The sequence below is a fragment of the Bos javanicus genome, chromosome 8, assembly GCF_032452875.1.
Source record: "Bos javanicus breed banteng chromosome 8, ARS-OSU_banteng_1.0, whole genome shotgun sequence".
In the NCBI taxonomy this organism is placed as follows: Eukaryota; Metazoa; Chordata; class Mammalia; order Artiodactyla; family Bovidae; genus Bos; species Bos javanicus.
In genome coordinates this window covers 58,089,272-58,114,027 of record NC_083875.1, presented here as the reverse complement: position 1 = coordinate 58,114,027, position 24,756 = coordinate 58,089,272, and the positions used below count along the sequence as shown (strand labels likewise).

Sequence of the window (24,756 nt, the reverse complement as noted above, 5' to 3'; positions counted from 1 at the left end):
ATAAGAGATGCTAGTTCTTCCTTCTTTCTGGGTATGTTAATATTTGGTTTTGTCTCATCCTACCATTGTGTTAGGTTAACACAAGAATGCTGGGGTAGAATGGAATCGCCTAGTAACCTGTGACTCGTTGAGAATATAGGTACTATATTGTAGGATGTATATCTGTGCCTCCCCTGTTGTAACCTTTCTGAAATCAGAATGAACCCAAAATCTGTGGCATCTTAGATTCAGTGACAGCACTGGATTTCAACCCTGGAGCTGCCTAGAGATGGGACTAATATGTGAGGGCTTACTTACCTATCCAAGCTTGCACAGCTATGCTCTCAGGGTGTGAGTTAGGCCAGAAAGTGACAATGTTAGTCTGAAGATTATGTTTTGGGAAGATTATATGATATCAGGTAACTAAGCAGATGCAGGCTTTTGATGGACTGAACGTACTAACCACATTTTTTTTTCTCCCTTTCCTCCCTCTCTCTCTCTCTCTTTGCTGTGTATGTGTGTAACCTCCTGATCTGTCTCCTCCATCCTCTCATGTCATGTCTGGTTTCTACCCGGATGCCACCACCACCGCCGCCACCACCACTCTTTGTTTCTCTCTCCCTCTTCCTCTCAACCACCACCTCCAACAGCAGCAGCAGTTGCAAGCTCAGCATCTTTCTCATGGCCACGGACCTCCAGTGCCCCTCACCCCTCACCCTTCGGGACTTCAGCCTCCTGGAATCCCGCCCCTCGGCGGCAGTGCCGGCCTCCTGGCGCTGTCTAGTGCTCTGAGTGGCCAGTCTCACTTGGCAATTAAAGATGACAAGAAGCACCACGATGCAGAGCACCACAGAGGTGAGAGGCCGGGCAAGCCAGATTAGGACCTTGTCCTAACACTCTTACAGTGCTGCAAAGTTTGTGCACCGCTAAAGAAAGCCCCAACCCATACAGAGCGCAAACAATGAGCTAAGAGGAACTGTCTGTCGCAAAGCTTGGCCACTGAAACACAGTTCACCCTGGAGGTTTTCAGGGTTTAACGTGGGCATCTGTAGATTTCTCCATCTCTTTAGATGGCAGGCATCTTGACATCTTGGCAACTGCCTCGTTAATGCCAGTGGCCTGTACCATATTATGGAAAACTGTTAACTGCTTAATTGGGTAATTTTCAAAGAAAGTAATGTTGTTAAATGGGGCGAAATAAGAAGTTAAATTTGAAAGTGAATGTGTTCAAATGAAAGGTTTGATAATTGCATCTGTTACTACTTAGTTTCATAGGCTTTAATTCTAGTATGCATTAAATATTGGGCAAAATTGCACTTGACTAATTTTTTGAAAAAAAAAAAAAAGAGTAATTTATTCTGTCAAGAAATTTTAAAAAAAATAGGCTTTTGTGTATGGTTAAACTGTAAATCTTATGTTTACAAAATACTGTAATTTTCAGGAAATCACTGTATTAGGAATGTGCAATGACTTATATAAATAAAAGCCATTTTTAAAACTGTTTGGGGCTTGTGTTCTAATTATTCCCCCCTTTTTTTTATTTCTGTTCTTGCCTCTGTGTCTGAACGGGCATGTCTGTGCGTTTCTTGGTAACCTCGGGAGCAGACAGAGAACCAGGCACAGTAAGTACCCCGACTTTATGTGCCTGCTGCACATAAAAACACGTTCCTCCTCCCACCCCCACGGTGCACCCCAGCCGCCTTTCTGTACATATAGGCACAGACACGTGTATTCTACTCTATCTCTCTCAGCAACTTGTTTTTTTGTGTTTTTTTTTTAGTATGTCTGTTCTCTCCCCCACCCCCCATCTTTTGTATAAAACTTTTTATCAGATGAGAGGGAGGCAAAGCTAAGATTACTCACTTGAAAATACACTTTGATCCTTATGTGCCCCATTTTAAAAATGTGTTTATCATTGCACTTCGAGTCCAGGTTTACCTCTAATGTAAGAGAGTATTCATTTTTTTCTTAAGTCAGTTCTGCAGGCAAGAGGTCATAATCCATATATGAAATTGGTTAGTGTTGTGTTATTTCTACCTAAACCATCATTATCCTCTGCAAATGCATCTTAGTTGCTAGGTTTCTATATCTGGTTTTCTTTTCATAATCGTCCTTGGAGTGTGAACTTGAACTTTATTTTAGTCCAAAGAACTGAGTCTTTGAGTAATCTCTCAAAACCAAGAAAATTGAGTTCACGGAGCTCTGTGCTTTTTGAGTTCATTTTTTCACCAGCCTAAATCTCAGTATATATTGAGTTTCCTGCATAATTATTATAGAAAACTCATGGTAATGGTTATATAAAATGGAGAAACCCACTTTATGTACTATTTGATCTGTTCACATATCTGCCAGTTACTTGTGGGGTTGCCTGTCTCTAGAATGCACCTCTCATGTTGTGGAGCAAACAGTGAGAAACTGGCCCCTTTTCAGCTAAGATAACCTGAAGTTTTTACCCCTTCCCTCCTTCCTTTTAACTTTCTGAACATGACAGTATTTTGATGATCTTCAATCTAAATATGGTTTAAAAATGAGATGAAGTGAAGTGAAGTGAGCTCGCTCAGTCGTGTCTGACTCTTTGCGACCCCATGGACTGTAGCCCACCAGGCTCTTCCATCCATGGGATTCTCCAGGCAAGAATACTGGAGTGGGTTGCCATTTCCTTCTCCAGGGGAACTTCTCGACCCAGGGATCGAACCCGGGTCTCCCGCATTGCAGGCAGGCGCTTTACCCTCTGAGCCACTGGGGAAGCCCTACTGAACTTTTAAATCACTCTGATACTTTCTTATGAATCTGGGGGGAAGATATGTAATTTTTTTCAGTTTGAAAAGTTTAGGTCCCCTCTCCCTCCACCTTCTGGGTAGAATAGTAACTGTTTTAAGAATTTTCTTTGGGACCAAGCTTGGTATACTTTATGTGTCAGAGTATATTAGGGGAATAGATAATGGTGAAAGGATGAGAAAGCTGGTTTTGAAATTCTTGTTCTGTAAGTTTTCTTTGGAAAATGTTAGGAAGGAAAAAGAGGGGAGAAAAAATTAGACCTAGGGAATAAAATCACCTTCTCCCAAAGTACAGACCTAAGTAAACTGATACATGGAGGAACTAACTTGATTGATGGGGAAGTTGTACCTTAAAGAAGTACAAAATAGTTCTTCAGTTTCAGGCAGCTGTGGATTGTTTTTAAGTCCAGCTAGTTTGGTTATTAGTAAGTCCATGTTGAGTTAGCAGTCAGTGAACTTTGAAGTCCAAATGTGGTAGATACATTGCATAAACCAATGTATGATAAAATACATAGTTACTTAATGTTTTGTTTGCATGTCTCCTTTTTTACACCAAACTTCTGTCAAGTCTTAATTATAATTTCAACATTTTCAGAAGTATATATACTGAGTTTCCTGCATAATTATTATAGAAAACTCATGGTAATGATTGTATAAAATGGAGAAACTAGATTACTTTGTAACCTAAACATTTAATTCAGTCTGTAGAGAGGAATTAAATTGTTCACTGTCCATATAAGTGGGATTTTGCTGCAGTTATGTAAAATTAACTAACTCTCTTCAAACTTTATGTAAAATTAAATATGAGACTCAGTGGGTAATGAGATGATGTGTACTATTAACACCTAAAATATTATAATACTTAACTATTTAATAAAGTGGTTTGAATTATGAAGTTGAATTTTACTTGGCAGATAAAGTCAATTGATTATACAGGTGTTTTGTTTTTTCACTCAATGAGGGGTTAAGAGCAGTGGCTATCTAGGGCAATGATTTTCACACCTTGTGGTCTCAGAACCTTCATATCCTTAAAGTAATTGATGACCCCAGAGAACTTTTGTTTATGTATGTCACATATTTTGAAAATCTCTGGGTTAGAAATAAAACAGATTTTTAAATTACTTAAACAGATAGTTACTTAATTGTGTTAAATAACATTTTTAGTGAAAAATAATTTCCAAAATAAAAAATTAGAGTGGGATGAATGTCTTTGTTTTTTGCACATTTGCAAATGTCTTTATTGCCTGGTTTAAAGAGGGTAGCTGAGTTCTTGTCAATTTTTTGCATTCTGTTTGTTGACATATATTGTTTTGGTTTAAGTATTAAAATCTGCCCACAAAGAGACACCCTTGAGGTCCTTGGACCAAACTCTTGAGAATCTCTGCCATAAATAAGACCAAGGAGTTCTGAGAAATTCTAGGCTGGCATATAGTTTTATTTTTTTCCTACTCTTCTTTCTATGTTGAACAGACATTTTTTATATCCAGTGCAAAAATCAAGGACTTACAATAGATCCAGAGGGAACTGTTGAGTGTGTATGTATTGTTATCTGAGTCTAAACTATTCCATTCTCTAGTTGAAGGTTTTATGGTGGGAAAACAAATGAATTATAATGTAACCTGTTTTATGTAAAACCCAGGAAAGGAGAGAGCTAAGAGCAGAGAGGACACAATTTTTTAAGTTTCTCATTTCTGAAAGGGATGAGTGGTAAAGCTAGTAACTTAAGAGAGGTGTAATTTGCTGTTTGGCTATTGATTTTAAATTAAGATTTGACTACTGTTTTTCTAATTCACAAACCTTTTTTTATTTTAACATAAGCCTATTTATCAGAATGCTACTACTGAGCAAAGAAATGACCTGACAAAAGCCTTTATTTCTTCAAGAGTAATAAAATTTAGATACTCAAGTTAATTTAAAGATGAATTGCACCAAATTCATTTTGGCTGAAGAAAATCTCCTTTAAATTAAGTCTGCTTGAAAGACTTGGAGTTAGAGAATTGACAAGGAGCTGTATGGCTTTTAAGAAAATGTGATAGGATGTTTATTTAAGTACTCATTCATTAAACAAATATTTATTGACCATTTACTATCTGCCAGGCACTGGCTGAGAGCACTGCATATACTTGCTGCCATTTTACAGTGATGTCTTATGATGTCAGAGTCAAATTATGTGTTGAATGAAAAGCACTGAAATACCTCACTCGTGTGATCATTATTTGGAACATCTAGAAAAGGGAGGAGACTTGAGCGGGCTGTCACTTGAGACTCTAGAATGGGACGGTCTGTAAACTTAGGCAGGCTCCTGAGTGGACTTCAGAAGGCCCTTGAATACCCCTAAGATTGTATGTAGAGTACTGTGGGTGAGTGCTCTTATGTAATGCTGGGAAAAGATCATAACTCTCACTAAATTCTCCATGGGGGGTTCCTGGCTCTGAAAAGTCTTAAGCACTTTTCACCTGCTTTAGGTCAGAATAGTGCATCACCATCATTTTCTTCCTAGGTGGTACTAGTAGTAAAGAACCCACTTGCAGGAAACATAAAAGATCCAGTTCAGTCCCTGGGTCCGGAAGATCTCCTGGAGGAGGGCACGGCAACCCACTCCAGTATTCTTGCCTGAAGAATCCCATGGACAGAGGAACCTGGCAGGCTACAGTCCATGGGGTCGCAGAGAGTCAGACATGACAGAAGTGACAGCACACATCTCTTTTCTCACACGCAAAGCACAAGGAGGTTGGGTGCTTCTGTTCATACAGATCATCTTTCTGAGGGACTCTATTACCACTCCTGTAACTGATTTCTACAGTTACCATGCTCACATTTAGAACTTATAATCAAGTGGTTATGACAACCATCACTTGATGTTAAGATGGTGTCTTTATTTTTTTCTTCTCTAGCTGTTGTACTTGACTAGTTAATTGGCAGAGGCAGGACCAGAGCCTAGTTCTGGACCACCCACCCCTTCCCTTTTTCTGAAATGACACTGTGCAGAATAAAGGGCAAAGAGGGAATAAGCTACGAGGCTTGCTTTGGGAAGTACTTCACCCTTGGCTGTTTCTGACATTTTATTTTTTTGAATGTCACATTGTCTCCTCATGGCTTTTTATGACCATGGCAGTGTGGGGGTGTGTGGGGGGGAAAGGAGCAGTGATAGAAAGAAGGTAGGTTTTGGACTAAGGCAGACCCAGTGGAATTCTGGCTGCACAGGCAGTATTCCTCATCCTTTTGGACCTTCTTGTCTCCTCTGTAAAATGGCGATGGTGGCTGCCTGCAGGGTAAGGGTTCAGGACCCACAAATGGAAAGTCGTCAGACCTGCCATTGCAGGCCTTTAGGCAGGTCCTCCCTGCATCTGCCTGCAGGGGAGCCAGACAACAGGAAACATGTCGTTGGTCACCTTCAGCATAGTTACTTGTGGTTTCCTTTCCTTCTCACACAATGTGTGAGGCTTCTGTGGCGATGAGGGCCCACTTGACTGAGCGGCTGGTCCTGATTATCTGTGTGTCAGCATCACGAAACACACCCCAGTCTCTTAGGAACTTGATCAGTTGAATGATGCTGGAATCCATCAAAGGTAAATGGGGGCTCAGAGGAGGTGTTTTCACCTAAACATTGATGACTTTATCTTGGCCTATGCCAAGGAATTGTGTGGAGACAAAGGATAAAACTAAGATGAATTACCTGAAATCTCTATATTTAAGGCACAGTAGGAAACACTTACATTTTCTGAAGCAGTGGCCTCAGTAGATTTTTCTTTTGGCAGAACTTAAAACACTGTACTTAAAAAAATAAAATAAATCCTCTGGGAAAACCAGCATCACTGCCGTGAGAAGGGTGAACCCCCAAGGGAAGGAGGACTCTGGCGGTTTCTTGCTTGTTGGGAATGGTGTGTTCCTGTGCCAGGTGAGGTGTCTGCTTATCATTTTCAACATCCCCTCCTTAACATAGTACAGCAAACTGTATCTTTCCGATGAGGAGAGATGGGTGTAAGTGCCGTCAGATACCAGATACCACAGTCCAGTCCTGACCCATTGCTTTCTAGTTTCAGGACCTTTTTCTTTGCAGTAGAAGCTTCTCACCAGAGGCTGGCAAATGAAGAGGGGCAGTAGCACCTAAGAGCGCTTTACAAACATGCTTCTAGAAAAGGTTTGAGATATAGCTTGATTTTTGCTGTGACCAAGGTCCTGATTAGGGGAATAAAGGTGTTATGAGGTCATTTAAAGATTATTTTTAAGTAGTTATGTTTCTTTTCAGCTTCATAGTTTTTATTGAAAGCGTTTTATTTTGTTTTACCTGGAGAAGGAGGGTGGAAAAGCAAACTGTGGACCTAGAGAGTGACGCTGAAGGCATTTCATGGTTTAGCACTTTCAGCCCAGATGTCACTGGGTGTGTGTCTATAGCTCTTTTATCTTGAACATCCTCTCGAGTCACCCATCTGCATCCAACAGTGCTGAGTTCCTAAATGCAGGTGCACGAACATGTATTTTCTTTTAATTTTTTTTTATTGTTCTCCCCATATTTTGCCTTCAAACCATGTGAAAAATAGATGTTTACCCTTCAGACCTGCTTCACAGCCAATCTTCTGAGACATGTTTTCTATGTTTCCACACATCTCTATTTGCTTCCACATTTTGCCATTGACAAGTGGGGATTCTGTTAGTTTTATACGTTAAAAGTGCATTTGTCACACAGAATGCATGAATGACCAACTGGACCGCAGCACAAAGTAGGCACAGAGTGACGGCTTAATTGGTACCAGGTGTGGATGAGGCGGTGCACAGATGTGATGGGGTGTGTCGTTACCTAATTGTTTTAATGTTCACTGAGAAGTTAATTGTCAGCGTAGAGTGTGCTAGCAAATTAGGTTCCCACTGCCTTAGTGTAACTGAGGATAAATGAGGTGTCATGAGTTTCCAATCTGTACCTCTGACACAAACACTTTTCCTGTGAGGAGGAGACTGTTCCCAAGGGGAATCAGCATGGCAGCTAAAGAAATCCATTTGAATAATGTGCATTATTTTCACATTAGGGAAACCTGTCTAGCTTTTGCTGTCTCCATAAACGGGTTTTCCTTTCACATTTGCTGCTGGTGGCTTCAGGCTTTAGATTTGGCTGGCAAAAGAATTGCTTTGAGGTCTCAGAGTAGATGAAGGTAGACGTGAATGCTCTTATAAAGTGTTCTGGCAACACTAACAGTGTAAACCAGCTCTCTTTCATATATCTGGAGTTTACCTTCCAAAATACCTCAGTGTACATGAACAGCCATTCTTGTTAAATTGCCCAAGAAAAGTAAAATTCTCAAAACAAGACTATAAAGACTGTTTATTATTCATATTAAAGCAGCTAAGTCTCTCTATGTTGGTCTTGAGTAGGTGGGTGTTCAGAGCATGAAATAGAAACATTATTTTCCAGAATGGTCAGAATAAAGGTAACACAAAGTCCAAATCTTGGCATTTTTTTCTGATTCGACTGAATGCTCTTTGAAATTCAAAAGATTCTTCTATTTAAATTGTAAGTTCTTATAGGAAGGTATGGTTTGTTATTTACATGTATGGATTTTATTTTTACTTTAAGAGATTACATTGTCCACTTCTACCCGCTAGTTCAAATACCACCAACTCTCTAGTTAACTTGGGCCCACTCATCTTGAGCAGGGAATGATCTGGTGTGTTTTTATGCAACATGTTTCCCCTATTTGGGAAATTGTGCTCTGAATCTGACCACAGGTTATAACATTTGAAGGCTTCCTATGCTTTCTGGGTAGCTTTTTTGCTCACTCTCATTTCTGTTCTTAACCATCACATCACTGTTAGTGCAAGAAGGGACTCTCGGGAAGCACAGGGTAACCATAGTGAACAGTTCACCTGTTGTCAGTTCACATGCCCAATGAGGTTTTAGGTTCTCAGATATTCCAGGTTTTAGAAGGGATGGGTCCCTTCTTGTGGTTCGTACCTTTTCTCTGTTCTTAGACCTCATCTAATCATTTCATGAATAGTTTCTTTATATAGATGGAGAGAAAAGCATGCCAGTTGGGATAACGGGTCTTTTAGACACTCTGTCTCTGGGCTGAACATTCCAGGGGGATCTTGTTTTCTTTAGAGACTTTTTCATCTGCCTCTCCCTTTATTGTTTTACTTGGCTCTATTCCCACCAGTGTGTGTAACTTGAAAGGTGCAGAAAATCATCACGGTTTTCAAATTTTAGCTTATTTTGAAAACAGTGTGTTTTTAGATCTTGATTTGCTCAGATTTGTAATATCCCCCATGGGCTGTATGAAACTTCTATTTTTGAGTTCTTGTAGGAAAGACATAAGGTAAATAAGATGATTTTGTTTGGTTCTTAAGAAAATTTTTAAACAAACGAAAACTTATATACAGTCTGGAAATCCCAGCTCTCGGAACATTTGTAGTAGAAGTCTGCCCAGTAATTATAGTGTTTGAAAAATTCTGGCAGATAATTAAATTTTACCAGCTGCAAGGTGAAATAAAACATCAAGTTTCTTGGCTAGAATTCGAGTCTATCATTCAGTGTGGTAACACTAGTTTTCATGTTGATTAAAAAACTCTGATTCACAATTAAATATTTATTTGGCAAATAAATATTTGAAAAGTGAATTTTACTTGATGAATGCTGTTTGGGAGATAAGTACCTTTCAAAATACAGACTCTAGGGGGAGAAGCAGTAAATAAGTATATGGAACCACTGTTGGCAGTAATTGATGGGGCATGAAACTGGGGCTGTGGATACCTGGGCTATTTTGTTGCTGTCTGCTGGGGTGTTTCTTTAGTGTGATTCTTGGGTTATAAATGGCAGGAATCGTGAGTGGAAAGCCAGGAATTTGGGATTGTTTTCAGGTCATTTAAAACTAAGCTGTAAAATGTTTTTGGTGTTTGATATTATGTTCACAATTTTGTTACGGTGGGCATATACCAAGTAAGGCAAGATGTGTCTGTGTTTAGGAGGTGGTGGAAATCCAAGAGAGCATACATTAGTAGCTATTATATCACATTAGAATTTCAGGCTCACTAGGTTAAAGAGCCAATATGACTTTTAAGTGAGAGGTATTTGGGGGGGTCAAGTATTTGGGTACAAGTATTCAATGTACATAAACTGAGTTTAAAAATCACTCTTTTGGGAGTGCAACACTTTGACTTAATGGACAGAAGCTTCTTGACTTCAGGAAAATCACCTCCCCTTCTGGACGTCCTCTAGATAAAACAAGGGGGATAAAGGCAATGAATATGTGTTAAGGTTGCTTTAACCTCATCAGAGGTTTGGTCCTAACTGTCTTCAGTAACTTGAAGCAACCTCAGTTTTATTCTTTTACAAACAGGCTCTTCTTAAATGTTGATTGAATATTAAACTTTAATGTTAAATATGATTCTCTCTTGTCCTCTTTCAAATCTAACAAATCAAAATAGAACCATAAATTTTGAAGGACCCAAAGGATATTCAGTCAGCACCCAGGTATAGTCTCTTCATTCTTAAAATGTGTGTAAAATGTCTCAGAACAGCCATCAGAATGACTATTCTGCTGCTGAGCCCTGAGGAACGTAAGACAATGTGTGAGAACAAAACATAGCACCAGGGAAGAAGACTTACGGTATCAGGAGACATCCAGCACTACCCATGTGGTCACTTGCGGGTTCTGAGGATCAAATGAGGGAATTGTGAAAGATGAAGGTCACCTAGGCAGTAGTTTAGCAAAACTGTTGCTGCCAACAGTGCATTGAAGTTCATTAGGTTGGAACTATTTGCTTAAGTCAAGAACAACAATGAAAGCAGTGTCAGAGCTCGAAGATGCTGGGGACAATTACAGCAAACAGGGCACATGGGAACCACAAGAAAGTGGTTTGTCACAGGTGGGGCTGCAGCGGGGGCCAGGCACCCCCTGCCTCCAGACTGCGGCTGTCCCAGGCCTCTCCAGCCCGCACTCCTTGCTGCCGTGTTTTGAATCAATTTTATACCATCAAAGGTATGATGAGACATTTCATTTTGTAACTTGTCTCAATCTTCCATCTGAATGGAGCCAATTTTCAGATAAGCAGGAGTGCTAATTACCAACCCCATCTAAATTTAGAAGTACTTTCAGAGCTTTGCAGAACTCATTCAGATTATAGGCCTCACTTAAGCTGCTCAAACAGGAATGAGAATTTAACTTCTGACATGGAAATGCAGAAGCCTCACAGCTCGCCAGGGTCCAGCCAGAGGAATGTTATTGTTTCTAGCAAAAATTGCGTTGTTCCTAGAAGGTTCGTCGTTTACTTTCATGATCACAGTCCCATTTGATGAGAAAAATCAGATCATTAGAAAGCTGTCTTTGAGTAGCTGAGTGGTTTGGATGCCCAGTGCTAGTTATAGCAGGAGAGCTGCTCAGGAGACCCTGGAGAAAGAGACTTTAAAATTGCCAGTGGACACCAACACTGCTGTGTTCTGCTGGGCGCATGCGTAGGTGTCCGGTTGAGAATGATGCAGCCTGGCCCTCACTGCTTCTGGTCAGAGTCTGGAGGAAGAGACTTGGGGGCTGATATAATCTAGAACACAGACAAGCGTGTTTGGACACTTTTTCCACGTGAGCACAAGCTGCTGCTCCCCTCCCCAGTGCGTGTGTTAGCTCTTCACAGGAGTTTTGTTAAGTCTCCTGCGTCCTGTCAGGCAATGGGTCTGGGTCAGAGGGGTTAGTTTTTAGCAGACGTTTGCCAAGGTAATTAGTTCAGGGATCCAGCCAGCTCACCTTTCAGCCCCACACTGTGCTCGCGACATTATTCTGAGCTTCTCTATATTGAATGGTGTTGGTTCCTACCACTGCTTTTATGTAAGCCTCCCGGCATTTGTGGAGCTTGAACGGTCATGAATGAAAGCTCAGCTGCTTCAGAGGCAGCCTCTGAAGTGGGCAGAGGGGCTTCAGCATGCCTTTTGATTTCCTCCTGAGTGTGGTTGAGCTGAGAATGTTCCCATGGTGGGGTCCCCAGTTTTCACAGGGCACAGAAGGGGGGCGGTTTGAGAGCAAGCCACCTGGCTAATTTCCTTGGGCTGGTTAGGACGGAAGACCCATCCAGGGCCTCTAAAAATGGACCTTTATTTAAAGATTTGCTCCTGGTTTTTATTGCATTAGAGGTGGTCTTACTTCAAGGTTTTCCCAAGCCCCTTTGTATTTTAAATTGCAGCTTAGAAAGGTAGCATCACTGTTTGTTGGCCGCGGACTGAGTTCTCCAGCATTTTTCAGAAATTGGGGTTATCTGGGCTTTGAGAAAGGAAGTTTTTGCACAGCCAGTTCAGCATTGTTCAAGGCAGTAACACATCACTGAACAAATTGCCCTCTTGCATATGCTAATCCCACACTTAAAAGAACTCATTGTAACATGTTCTGATGCTTTAGCCCAAGGGGAGATGGGAATTGAAGGGATGTCAGATCGTGTCATGTGACCCTCAAATATCTAAAATGCCTGTTTTCTTTGGGTCAGCAGTTCATACTCAGCACATGTGAAGGAAAGTATCCTGTGTGGTTTGTGGAAAAGATTAGTCCTTGTTCCTGCTTTTGTGTGTGGGAGCTGGCCTTGCTGTTGAAGATTCACTGGCTGGAATTCCTGCTTTGGGTCTTAAATTTCAGTGCTCTTGGCAAGGAACACCAAATCTTATTTTCAACAATAAATTAAAAGAATTCAAAAGAGTTCCTTCATTGTGACTGTGGAAAATGTGATTTGCCTTTTAGGAAAGCATGCTGTTAATCCCACCCGCTCTCTTTGTGTCTTTTTAGAAAGGCCCACATTGACTCTTACAGTGACAGAATACGTCTAATAGAGTGATCTCAGGTTTTGCTCATAGACATTCGTATTCCAGACCAGGGAGTCTCAGTGGGAAAGAATAAAAACACATCCACATATAAACAGCAGGTTCCCATTTCTCTTAAGAACAAACAGAACAGAGGAGCAGTTTAAGTGAGTAGGGCCAGAAGGATCCACGAGGCTTTGGATGGCTTGATTGCATAATCAGGGTCTCCCTTTTAAGTGCTTAAATCTCTATAAATGTTTGCCATCTACGTCCTCAGATGAGACGAATTAAATGGAATGAAAGGCTATGTAGGTATCACTTTTCCAAATCGGCTGTCACATCCAGGTTGGGTTTTCATGTGTACAGAAAGACTTGGGAAGAAATCTTTGATTATTTTTTTTTTTTTTGGTCTTGCAGAGTAATTCCCTCTTGGTCCCAGACAGTCTAAGAGGCACAGATAAACGCAGAAATGGACCCGAGTTTTCTAATGACATCAAAAAAAGAAAGGTGGACGATAAGGACTCCAGCCACTATGTAAGTAAATAAAGGGCTTGAAATAATATTTTGTTTGTCTTCTTGCTCACCTTCTAAGTGAGTCTATAAAAGATCTGATAATTTCACATACCTTAAAATAATGTATCAAGAGGATAGATTCTTACATTGTAGGATATTATTTCCCTCTAGAGCTGTAAATTATGTATCTTCTAGGCTCAGTATTAAATTTTGGGCTTTCTTCTGCAGTTATTCATAAGAGGGGATACAGAAATGTAGGACTAGCTTCATGGTGTGTGGTCTGAGCCAGCTGCACTGGCCCTGCTCTTAAAAGGAACCTGTCTCACCCTTAGTTTCATCCTCTGCTCTCCACCATCTTTAAATGCTCAATTTTTGAGCCAGGGCCTTATTTTCATTTTGTCCCAGGCCTTGCAAAATTTGGTACCCTGTTGTGCTGAGATAATGAGGATGAGAATTTGGTGTCACCAGCTGCCTTCTTGGATGCCACTGTGGTAATAGATTCAGGTCCAAATTAGGCCTTAAATCAGAGTCTGTCCTCTGCTGCAGCGAGTGGTGCAGTGATAAAAGTCCGTGGTAAAAATGGAAGAAACACTGGGGGCATCTTGTTCAAACCCTACAGATGAGACCACACAGCTTGATATGAGGACTCTTGATTCAGATCTGGCTAAAACCACATTCATGAGGAGAGCAAACCAAGCCAAATGGCCATTGACTGTGGTCTCGGGGTCATAAACATTGCATCTGACAGATACCTTGTCATTCCCTTGTGTGTCCGTGAGTTTCTATTTCAGGATGGACACATTATCAGAAGTGTGAGAGCAGAGGGTGAGTTGAGCCATTCCCGGTTGCCCCTGGAGGAGAACGTGTCCACCTCCAGCTGGCTGCTGTGCAGAGGTTTCCACGCTAGGCCTCTGTCTCCTGCTAGCTGGCACAAGCTGAGGGCTAATGTAGTGTTTAGAAATGGGTAACAGTTCTTGAGCAGCACCTCAAGGTAGTGCCAGGTACTGTATCCTTCTGTGTGGCTTGTTTCACTTAACTCTCAAAACCACCCTGTGTATTTGGTACCATCCCTCCATTTCATAGATAAAGGAACTGCAGCACAGAGCTTTTAAGTGATTGGCCCAAGGCCAGCGTTAGTAGCAGAGCCTGGAGACAGCCTGACTCTAGAATCCATGCTCTTGGTAACCATGCTAGGATTCCCAAAGCAAGAGCCTAGGATTGGATGTTTTGGCGCAGAATATTGGTACCTACTTTGTTCCATAATAATACTCTAAGAACCCAAATTGTTGATCTCCCCACCCCAGCCCAAGCCTTTTTAGTATGTATTTGCCCCTTATCTTTTGCCCAGCACTTGTGTTGCACACAGATACTTTTATATATGACATTGATTGTTCGTCAGCCATGACATACCGAAATTTGCACACTTGCCAATGATACAATTCTAAGTTGCTCTGTGCAAGGCTCGTGTGGATAAATTATTTAGTAGTGAGTGATGTAGAATCCATGGCTCTACATGACTTTTTCGTAACCTGCTGCTATTAGCTGTGTCTAGTTGTATTGGTAGTTGAGGGCAATGTATTGAGATGATGTTGGAGAAGGTGGAGCAAAGGACTCAGACCTTAGATGTTTGATGACAGATATGTACTGTACTGTGAAGGTTTATATTTGGGGGATGATCCGATACAAAGCTAACATTTACATTTCAGACTACTTAGGGATGCACTTCACAGTTCCATTTTAAATAAATGAATTGTCTGCTACTTCTTACCAGTTGGTCTGTACATTACATTAACCTTTTTTATTTTCCTACTTTTTTTTCCTAAAGGGAAACCCCTTCAGCTTGTATTTTGTCACTGTCACCTGGGTTCCTTTCTTTCTTTCTTTTAATCAGTGTTTTTTGTTGTTGTTGTTGTTTTGGTTGGCCGCACTGTGCAGCATGCGAATCTTAGTTCCCTGAAGAGGGATCAAATCCGTGCCCCCTGCAGTGAAAGGGTGGAGTACTAACTGCTGGACCACCAGGGAATTCCCATACCTTGGGTTTCTTAGTACCTGAAAACGTTTGTGATTTTCTGTGGGCTTTGTTAAGAGAAAGCAAATTTTTTTTAGTATTTTTTCTTTTATTGCATGAAAAAATACTTCTTTCAACAGACTTATTTTAAATTACCCAGGCTTCCTCATTGGTTGTAATTTCTTGATATTGCTAGTGAATTGCATGGGATTTTTATAACTATGACTAAAGCATATCTAGTCACACATTATTGAAGAAAGTCAATTGGGTCTCCCTCGTATAACACTTTAGGTATGACTAGATAAAACATTTAAGACGTGAATTTAGAGTTGGGGGTGTCTTTCTAGCTGGACTTGGGGTCCACAGAAAGTTAATGGGTTTGCACTTATACTGATATTTCTCAGGCATTATTAGTGTATTCTTATTTGACAATGACATCAGTATAAGAACTGTGTAGATCATAAACCCGGGGCCTGCTCCTTTTTGAGAATTAGGGCCCATTTGCGATAACCTGTTTTTTTGTATGTCCATTGTATGACTGAACTAAAGAGCATAGGCCTTTTGGCTAAGAAAGCTTCTTAACCTTAGTTCAGGGCTTCTTCAGCCTGCCCTGAACTTGATGTAAGAGTGATCACGTTATTAAATTGAACAGTTTTTTTCTGAAGCTTTTTCAAATTCAGTGCAACCATGGAGTTTCCTCTGATGAGCCAATTTTATGGCTTCATGTCAAGACCATAAAAGCTCTACTGTAGGATGCCAGTGCCCTCCAGATACTGTCATCCTATCTTCCTTCCATCACAAGAATATTCCAAGTTGATTGCTAAAGAGCCAATGTGAGGTTAAATTAGATCTAGGTAATTTCAGCCAGTACTTAGCTTTGTTGTTTGTACTTTATTTTTGCTTTATTTATTTTTTTGCTTTATATAACTTTTTTTGCAGTAATTAGTAACCCCATGGGAACAACGTCCAAATTTGTCTTTGTAATTATGAATTGCCCATGAACACTAGAATTGTTGACAGCCTTCAAGGTGATACATATAAAAGCAATGGTATGAAATTGTGTTCTTAGTTTGAAATCCGTTGGGGAAAGATCTCTTAAAGAGGGACATGTAGTTTTTGGATTATAAGAGATTCAGCTGTTGCAAACATTTATTGAGTCTTTACTGTGTGCCAAGTTTTACAGGATGCCATCACCTGTATACACACTGTGACTGTATGGCTGGTGTGCTATTGCAACAGAGTTCCTGCCTGGGGCTCTGCACCTCCCTGGGTCAGATGAGAAGGGTAGAAGGTGATCTTAGTTACCAGGGCGGGCATTCTGTAAGGGAACCTGTAGGCATGTCCCAGGTCATTTTCTAGTCTGTCTGCTACCAAGAACTATAGGTATTTCATTGAGCCTCAATCCCTTTAGTAAATGGCATTAAAATCTCTTTTTTTTTTTCAGGATAGCGATGGTGACAAAAGCGATGACAACTTAGTTGTGGATGTTTCTAATGAGGTAACCATTCTCTTCATCAAACTTTATTTTTAGAGCAACTTGTGAGAGAAAGGACGTGGAGCCAACGTATGTTGGTCTTTTGCAACTTTACACATTAAGAATTTACTGAGTGTTCATAGAGCAGTAATGGTCTAAAAGCAACACAAACTGGTTTCTTTAAAAAAATAATCGGTCTCCCTAACCATTTTGGATTCCTAAGTTGGTGTCTGGTGCTCCTTTCTATCCTGTGCCCTCTGGGCAAAGTAGGTGAGCATGAGGGGAGACACAGTTGTTTCTAGATTTTTTTCTTTACAGTGTCTCCACCGGTGTGCTTGCAGACACCATCCTGTTCATTGTAACAACAATATTAGGTGCATGCCCTCAAATCGCCCAAATCTCAAGGACTTTGAGCACTCTCCTTTAATTTGGAGAATTGGTATGGAAACAGAGTGTGTAAAGGGAAAGATCCATCTGTTGTGAGTGAAATCATGAGACCTTTGCTTGTGCTTCTGGAGGACCCCTCATCTCCCCGCGCAAGCCCCGCCCATTCACCCAGGGAAAATGGGATTGACAAAACCCGCCTGCTGAAGAAAGACGCCTCCAGCAGCCCGGCGTCCACTGCCTCCTCGGGAAGTTCCACTTCTTTGAAATCCAAAGAAATGAGCTTGGTAGGTCATAAGAACTGTCACTTGCCTATTTAGCAGTTCGGTTTTCTTGGGGAACCAGAGGTTCCCTAATGTATTTGAAATATGGGGTTTTTAATGACTGAGTTATATTTTTAAGGGTTTTAAAGTGAAACTCATGGTTTTGTTCTCTGTCCCTGGGTGATTCCTTTTTCCCACTGGGTCATCTCTTCTGGGCCATGGTTAAGCAAGATAAGCTTCCGTGCCTATTGCCTGCTTTCTTGGGGGATGTGTCTGTGGCACAGACTCTCTGAAACTTCTTACTTGACAAATGGTTTGAATGCCTTAGGTCCTATGAAGTCCTTCACTTTCTTAAGCGGTGCATTTCCCCTGGTTTTAGACTGACCCATCCTGTCAGGTCATGTTGTGACCGGGTTACTGGGCAAATGGTGATGTACTCAAGGTGGCACCAGAGGTAACCTGGACGTGGGGAGGGATGAGGGTGGTATCAGGCCCATTCATGCTCTCAGTCATTCACCAGACATTGTGGAGTGTCTCATCTCTCCACTCACCATAACTGCACCATAACAACCCTGCAGTTAATCCCTGTGTGGTCCCTCAAGGCATTATCCCGTTTCACTGATGGGGGGGCAGGCCTCAAGTTGGCAAGCTTGAGGAGCCTGCCAAGTTTACACAGCACATGGACTCCCAGGCCAGAAAGAGCTGGGGTCTGTCTAGCCTATGTTCTTTGCTATCCCAGAGCACTTCTCAGACTGGCTAAAAGGACACGAAAGGTTGAGATGCAGAAGAAGGTGCCCTGTGACCCTGTTACCATCTTGACTGCCGAAGGCCTCTTACACTAGTGGGTCCACACTGTTTATGTAGGCAAATGGGTGCTGCTGCTGAATGCCAAAGAGTTATTTTTTTTAGGTACGTCTCTTAAAATGATAGGGCTAGTTCTAGGGCTTTTGCCTCTGAAATGCTAGTTTGCTTCTCATCAAGCTGATGGCTCAGCTGTCTCTCTCTGTCAGTCTCAATCCCACTGCCACTAAAAGGCAAGGGTGGAAAGGTTGGTAAGGGGGTTCCTCCCTCTGATATTCTCGATGATGGAGGCATTTGTTTCTGAGTGACCGAGAACTTTCCTCTGGGTGGTCATCATTCTTACTTGGACTAGATCCGAAGTCCACAAGCCTGATGGAAAAATACTTTTTAAAATAAAATCTGCGGAGGAAGGCGTGTGATCATGTTCTGTGTCTCTAGCTAGAGTTTTAATTCTGGCAGGAAGAGGAAAGGTCAACATTTCTCACTCACAAGTTAATGCTGTCAACATTGTGTGGATTTATGAAAATTGGCCGAGGGAGTAGCTAGAAGGTGCCCAGTGTTCCAGCTGCTGTTGTGATAAATTGTGTAATATGGCTTGGATTAAAAATAATACTCATTTAATTTGTTTAATGATACCAGCATGAGAAAGCCAGCACGCCTGTGCTGAAATCCAGCACACCGACGCCTCGGAGTGACATGCCAACGCCGGGCACCAGCGCCACTCCAGGACTCCGTCCAGGCCTCGGCAAGCCTCCAGCCATGGACCCCCTTGTCAACCAAGCGGGTAAGGCATTGCCTCTCGTGGGCTGTGTTTTGTTTTTCTCTTTCCCAACTTGATTTGTCTGTTCATCTCATTGTGCATTTCCCCGTGAATATGAGAGGTGCTTTCTGCCTGCCTCCCTCCTGCTTATCTCTGAAAAGCTGTGATAAGAAACAGATGTTTGTCCTTGGGTTTCAGCAGCTGTACCCTGTTCAGTCTCCGACTGTTTACATTTGGCTTTTCTTTTATTTCCAAATAATCCAAATCCCAAGGACTTCAATAAAGTTTCTGATAATTATTCCGCACGTAAGCTCCTTACCAAACTATCATTGTGTGTCTGAGATTGCTAATGTTGACTGAAACAGCCGGTCTGGCCGGCCCAAGTGTGTTTCTTGTGTGCTTTAGTTGGCCAGTGTTCTGCTGGTACATCCCTTAGGAATCAGTGGTCTCTCTTCCAGGAGAAATTGGGAGGGTTTCACTGAGACTCCAGCCCCTGAGCAAACTCATAACTTTTAACTATATCGTCCTCCCTGGGAAAGGGAGAATGTAATACCCTGGACCAGGCGGTAAAGAGGCCCCAGAATATTCCTCCTAAACCTGTGCTCTTGTTTACATAAATCTAGGATCAGGTTTTTATTTGAAATTGGTACCAGAAATGGAAAGTTCAAGCTGAAGGAAGAATTATGGATTTTTATCAGGAAAACGTTCTGAGTTTAAGTCAGAAGGTGGTGCTTTCTGTCAATTAGGTACAATAATGCTGCTTAATTCCCCTGGTTTCCCAGTGTTGTCAAGTGGAGGTACAGGGGGAAATGTGTGGGCAGTGCTCCCCTTGGAGTCCATTCTCTCCTGGAGAGGAGTTCAGCTGTAGGGAAGAAGGGACCAGGACCCTATGTAGGAATTGGAGGTGATACCTTCCCCTCCCAACAGCCCCCTAGACCCCCACACCCCACCCCTCACCCCCCACACCCCCAGCCTTCCCTCCATCTCTATAACAGGAGGCACTGAAGAGGGCCCTGAAATTGACGATCAGGCTGCTTTGAGTGGCCAGGTGAGTCACTGTGGCTTGTGCTTCCTTGCAGCAGCTGGCCTGAGGACACCCCTGGCGGTGCCCGGCCCATACCCCGCACCATTTGGGATGGTGCCCCACGCAGGCATGAATGGTGAGCTGACCAGCCCCAGCGCCGCCTACGCCAGCCTCCACAACATGTCACCGCAGATGAGTGCAGCTGCGGCCGCTGCCGCCGTGGTGGCTTATGGGCGCTCCCCAATGGTGAGGATAGCAGGGACTGAGGAAGGGTGTGGGTGGGGACCTGCGGAGCGCCAGCGGCTGGCAGCCCCCACACCTGCAGACAAAGACCCAGTGTCTTCACTGCTTCTTGTCCACCTTCATCAACGTGCCGCTTCATTAAGTTAAGGCCAAACACTTTTTGTTTTACTGTTTTTGTGGATGAAAAAAGGCAGTGTTTAGGAGCTCCTTCCGTGGTTCAGGGGACATCTGGTTTTCTCCCACCAAGGTAGATTTTTTTTTCCTCTGGAAGGCGATGAAATGACTCAAGTAGCTCACAGAAGCCTTTTCATTCGTTTCTTGACATTTTTTTTTTCTCCTCTTTAATTCTTAGGAAAAAATATTTGAGAAGCCGTTATTTTCTCTTTCCGTGCTTATATTATTCTTTAAACCCAATTGCATGACTTTGGCGTAAGCGGTTATCTCAGCTCAACAGGGAGAAACACAGAGGGACTGAAGTTGTGGGGCAGGGTCTCCTTCTCGTCTGCCTTCTCCCACCCTGTAAATGAGTCCTGCTTGACCAGGAAGAGATAGAACTTTGAGTAAAGGAAAAAGTTGACCGTGTGGTCCTTGATTGCATCAGGAAAAGGGACTAAATTATAACTCATAGCAAATGAAAGTCCCCAAATCATTTCTGTTGACTGTTTGAAATATGGCATGTGCATTTCTCTCCTCTCCCTTCTTCATTACCTCCAATAACTGGAGATGATATTAAAGTGCATCGTTTTCCCCTTCCTTTTCATTCCTAGGAAAGGCTATGTAGTGGAGGGCAAGATCATTTAAAGCAAAGGGGGCAGCCGAGGGACTAGGTGCACAAAAAAGAGAGTCCATGTGTGAATTTCTAAGCATTGACTTAGACCAGTGGCATGAAACTGGAGGTGATTTTGCCTCCTTGGGACATTCAATTGTATCTGGAGACACTTTTGTTCATCAGAACTGGGGGGTTGCTATGGGCACTTAGAGGGTAGAGGCCAGTGATGCTGCTAATTATCCTGCCATTCCAGGCCAGCCCCCCGCCAAGAATTATCTGGCCCAAAACGTCAATAGTGCTGAAGTTGATAGTCACGTTGTCCTGGCTCAGACAGCGTATGTTCTTTGTACTTGTTTGAACAGGCAGAACATCCTAAGTCCACAGGACGTATTTACCATGGGAAGCTGGTTCTCAATACACAGATGGATCCTGTGCCATCCTACCTTCCAAAAAAGAAGTGTGTCTTGTGGTATTTAGTGAAGGCTGTATTATTTCTTGCATTATAATTTTTCTTTTGGGAAATGTTAACACGTGTCCCTGTTTCTGTTGCTTTGGGGATTTCTGAGTTTCTAGTAAAAAGTTTTTAGTGGTGTCACAAAGTGCCTACCCTGCATAAACTGAGTCTTATGCCTTATTCTGTTCCCAGGTTGGGTTTGATCCTCCCCCTCACATGCGTGTACCAACGATCCCTCCAAACCTGGCAGGAATCCCCGGGGGGAAGCCGTAAGTACCTCTAATTCTTGGGTTCTGTTTTAAAGGCGGTTATTTAGTCACAGGTATCAGTGCACTAGAATTCCAAAGGGAGCACAGGCTTGGGCGTTTCCAAGGAGATTTCCACTGTCTTTTCCTGAGGAGTGTTAACACTTTCTATAAATAAACACTGGGTAGGTGTCATGCCTCTGTCTTCTCACTGTGGGTGATCTCATGCATTTAGTTATTTCTGGAGAGAAGCTGTTGGAGACAGGGCCAAGGAGGGAGGTGAGAACCAGGGATGGTCGGTCCCGCTTGCTTGACCCTTCCTCAGAAAGCTGCTCTGCCTTGCCCCTGGGTTAGAGGGTGCCTGTTGGAGGTTTCCCACAGAACTGTGTTGTGGGCAGTAAGCTGTCAGACTTGAAGTCTCAGAAAAATGAAATATGCTATTTCTTTACCCAGCTCAGTGCCACCTCTTCCTTATTTTGGTGGAAGCAAGAGTTGTGTGAAAGGTGGGGGAGTTCCGCCCCCCACCCCCACCCCCCCGGCACTCCAGTAAAGTTTTGCTGGGTGCCTTCCTCTGGGAGAGCCAGGATTATAAAGTGTAATATGGCATGATGGGAAGCAGTGAGAGGTAGGTTAAAGGGCAAAAGAGCATTCAGAATTTGAAAAGCCCTGTGGGTTATTCTTCCAGGGTCACTGAAAACCACCTGTTTTCCATAATATGTTAGTAATTAGAAATGTGATTTCAAATAATTCCTAAAGTTCTTCATTTTTGTACAAAGCAAGCTTGAAGTACCAGAGTCTGTCTGTCTTCTCAGCAAACATTCTTGTTTCCCTAGGTAGAAGATGGCAGAAAGCTGGTTCCAATTCACTGATTTTTTTTTTTTTCCTCCCAAAAGAGGTGCATGTCACAGGCCTTCAGTTTTTTTTTGTTTTTGTTTTTGTTTTGCTTATACCCTTTACTTTCAAACAGTTGCATTCAGCTGTTACTTACATGTCTGTTGCATACTGCATTATTTTGAGTGGTCCGTTCGACTATTTGGTCATCCTTGTGTGGTTTTTATTGCAGCCTTGCTTCAGAAGATGGGAATCCTTACTCTATCACCTGCTTTTAGAAGGCAGATTCACACTGCTCCTCTTTTCCTGCATTTTGATATCTATTTCATGATAATTTGACTCATGATGAACTGAAGCTTTGGTTTGTATTAGGAACTAGTAGAGACGTTAAGAATTTACAGTGACATCTTGGCCCAGGGAAGAGCAGAACTGGGAAGCGGGGCAGTGTTGCAAATACTTTCTTGGCTGGTAGATCTCTTCTGACTGAAAGGCTTCAGTGAACTACTGACCTGTGAACTACTATGTTGTGCTTTCTTAGGAAGGCCTCAGGGTGCCCATCGGTATTTCTTACCTGTGGTTGCTGGCAGAGTAGCTAGCTGTCATGTGTCCTTCTGCCTGGTGAGTGGATAAGGGGCACATGAGTACTGTTGAGCTAAGAGACAGTCATTAATAGTAACTGATAAATCTTCAGAGAAATATTAGGTAACTAAGGCCAAGTTCAACTAACCATTAGGGAAAGCCAGTTTCTGCAGTCAGAGCTGTGGAGGGTGTGCCCAAGACCCCACCCTGGATGTGAAATGTGAGGAAGGAGACTGGAGGTGGGCAGAGCTGACAGCCATAGAGTTGGTCCTGAAGGCTGGTATGAGGGATGGTTAACTCAGACCCAGTTCCTAACAGTTGTGTGTGCAGTTAGACACCAAGTTTATACTTTCAGTGAACATGCTTCTTAGAGCCAAAAGAGTCATGTTCTTGACTTGCCAGCACCTTGGACTTCCCCGTGTTCACGGCTCAGACCGCAACAGCGGACTGAGAGGCAAAGCTGTGAGACTCATGTAACAGTGGTTTTCTCCCCTTGATCAAAAAGGGCACTGGTCTGTGGATCAGAGGTGTCACTGCTTTCTAAAACAGTTAAGATATTTTTTGGATTCTCTTTCAAGATTAAGGTATTCTCTTTTAAGATATTATGGGAGGAAGATCAAATTAATTGGTAGCAGAGGGAAAAATGAACTTGCCCACTGTCCAGGATCTGGGCTATGCAGTCTTACTCCATGTATTAATCCATTAATTAGTTTGAGAAGACATACTGTTCTCATCGTTTAGTAAAGTCATACTGCCCGAGGCAGTGCTGTTCAAACCAGCTATGATGACAGACCAGTTTTTCCCTGAAATGACAAAGATTGAGACTCCTGTAAAAGATAGATAAAGATGAGTAAGGAGGAAAAGATACAAAATACCAGTCCCAGGGTTTTATTACAAGAGACAGCAGTCGTGAGTTGACTTGAGTTGCTGTGTAAAAGTCTCTGGGAGAGTGGGCACCTCACCAGGGGCAGCAGTGAATGTTTGCCAACCACACTGAGCAGTGCCGTCTGAGGCTCATAAGAGTAATGGTGACAAGCCACCATGTCTAGCGGAAGGTGAACAAAGTGGTAAAAATTTTCCAGTGTCTCTCTCTGAGAAATTCCAATGGAAATAATAATTGGAAAGGGCAAATGGAAGCTCTTTGTAGATGTTTGATGGAGAACTGTGTGTTAGGTACCCAGCAGGCCCAGGAAAGACAGTGTTGGTCATCCCATCTCTGGGGGTGGCTACTGATGTTGGGTGGACCTTAAAGAAACAGTAAATACTTGAGTTACGTTTGTGACAAGTGCTGAGTGCTGTGAAGGCAGAACAATGGTGATAGACAGACAGGTAAAGAGTGACAGAGTTGGTAACGGCTTCCTTGGGGTAGGGTAGATATGCAGAAAGCTGAAGTTCACGCAAGAGGATAGGGCAGAGCTGGGCAGAGGGGGCTTGGAGGGTGGGCTGTTGCAGGTATAGGGGACAGCAGGCTCCCAGCACAGAGAAGCAGCTTGACAATTCACGGGCAGGTGGATGAGTGTCTGAGAAGTGTGGTACAGCCGGGAGAGTTCATTTAGGGTTGGAGGGACCTTAGAAGTGCCTCTAGTGTGAATGCTCATCTGTGGTTCAAGTTTCCTATAATGGCCTCACCAAGTATCTGAGCATCTCTGACTGATTCTCTAGTGATATCAGCTCATTTTCCCTGGCCCTTTGAAAACTCTTTGAGCCCTTGAGTTGAACTCTGTCTCCCTGGAGCTTTTACCTGTCAATCCTGTTCTTATCCACTCCCTGGGACCACACAGTGCTCCACTAATCCAGCCTTCTCAAGACAGACAGCTCTTGAGATCTTTGGAGACCACCATCTCTCCACCACGTGTGTCTTCCAGCTGAGTGTGTCTGTAGCTTCA

At 42.6% G+C, this 24,756-nt stretch overlaps 1 protein-coding gene across 9 annotated transcripts in view; it reads left to right on the top strand.

Annotated features, from left to right (window-relative positions):
• Window positions 1-24,756, top strand: part of LOC133252737 (transducin-like enhancer protein 1) — a 92,983-nt gene that overhangs the window by 46,221 nt on the left and 22,006 nt on the right. For 2 of the 9 annotated variants that reach the window (XM_061425612.1, XM_061425610.1), the window contains exons 7-14: window positions 633-834; window positions 1,585-1,601; window positions 12,940-13,056; window positions 16,488-16,541; window positions 17,036-17,188; window positions 18,605-18,749; window positions 19,805-19,995; window positions 21,408-21,484. In XM_061425612.1, coding sequence (XP_061281596.1) covers window positions 633-834; window positions 1,585-1,601; window positions 12,940-13,056; window positions 16,488-16,541; window positions 17,036-17,188; window positions 18,605-18,749; window positions 19,805-19,995; window positions 21,408-21,484 — 956 coding nt within the window. Of the gene's footprint in view, window positions 1-629; window positions 835-1,584; window positions 1,602-12,939; window positions 13,057-16,487; window positions 16,542-17,035; window positions 17,189-18,604; window positions 18,750-19,804; window positions 19,996-21,407; window positions 21,485-24,756 lie in introns of all 9 variants that reach the window. The other 7 variants (XM_061425615.1, XM_061425609.1, XM_061425611.1 and 4 more) reach the window with 5 other exon arrangements.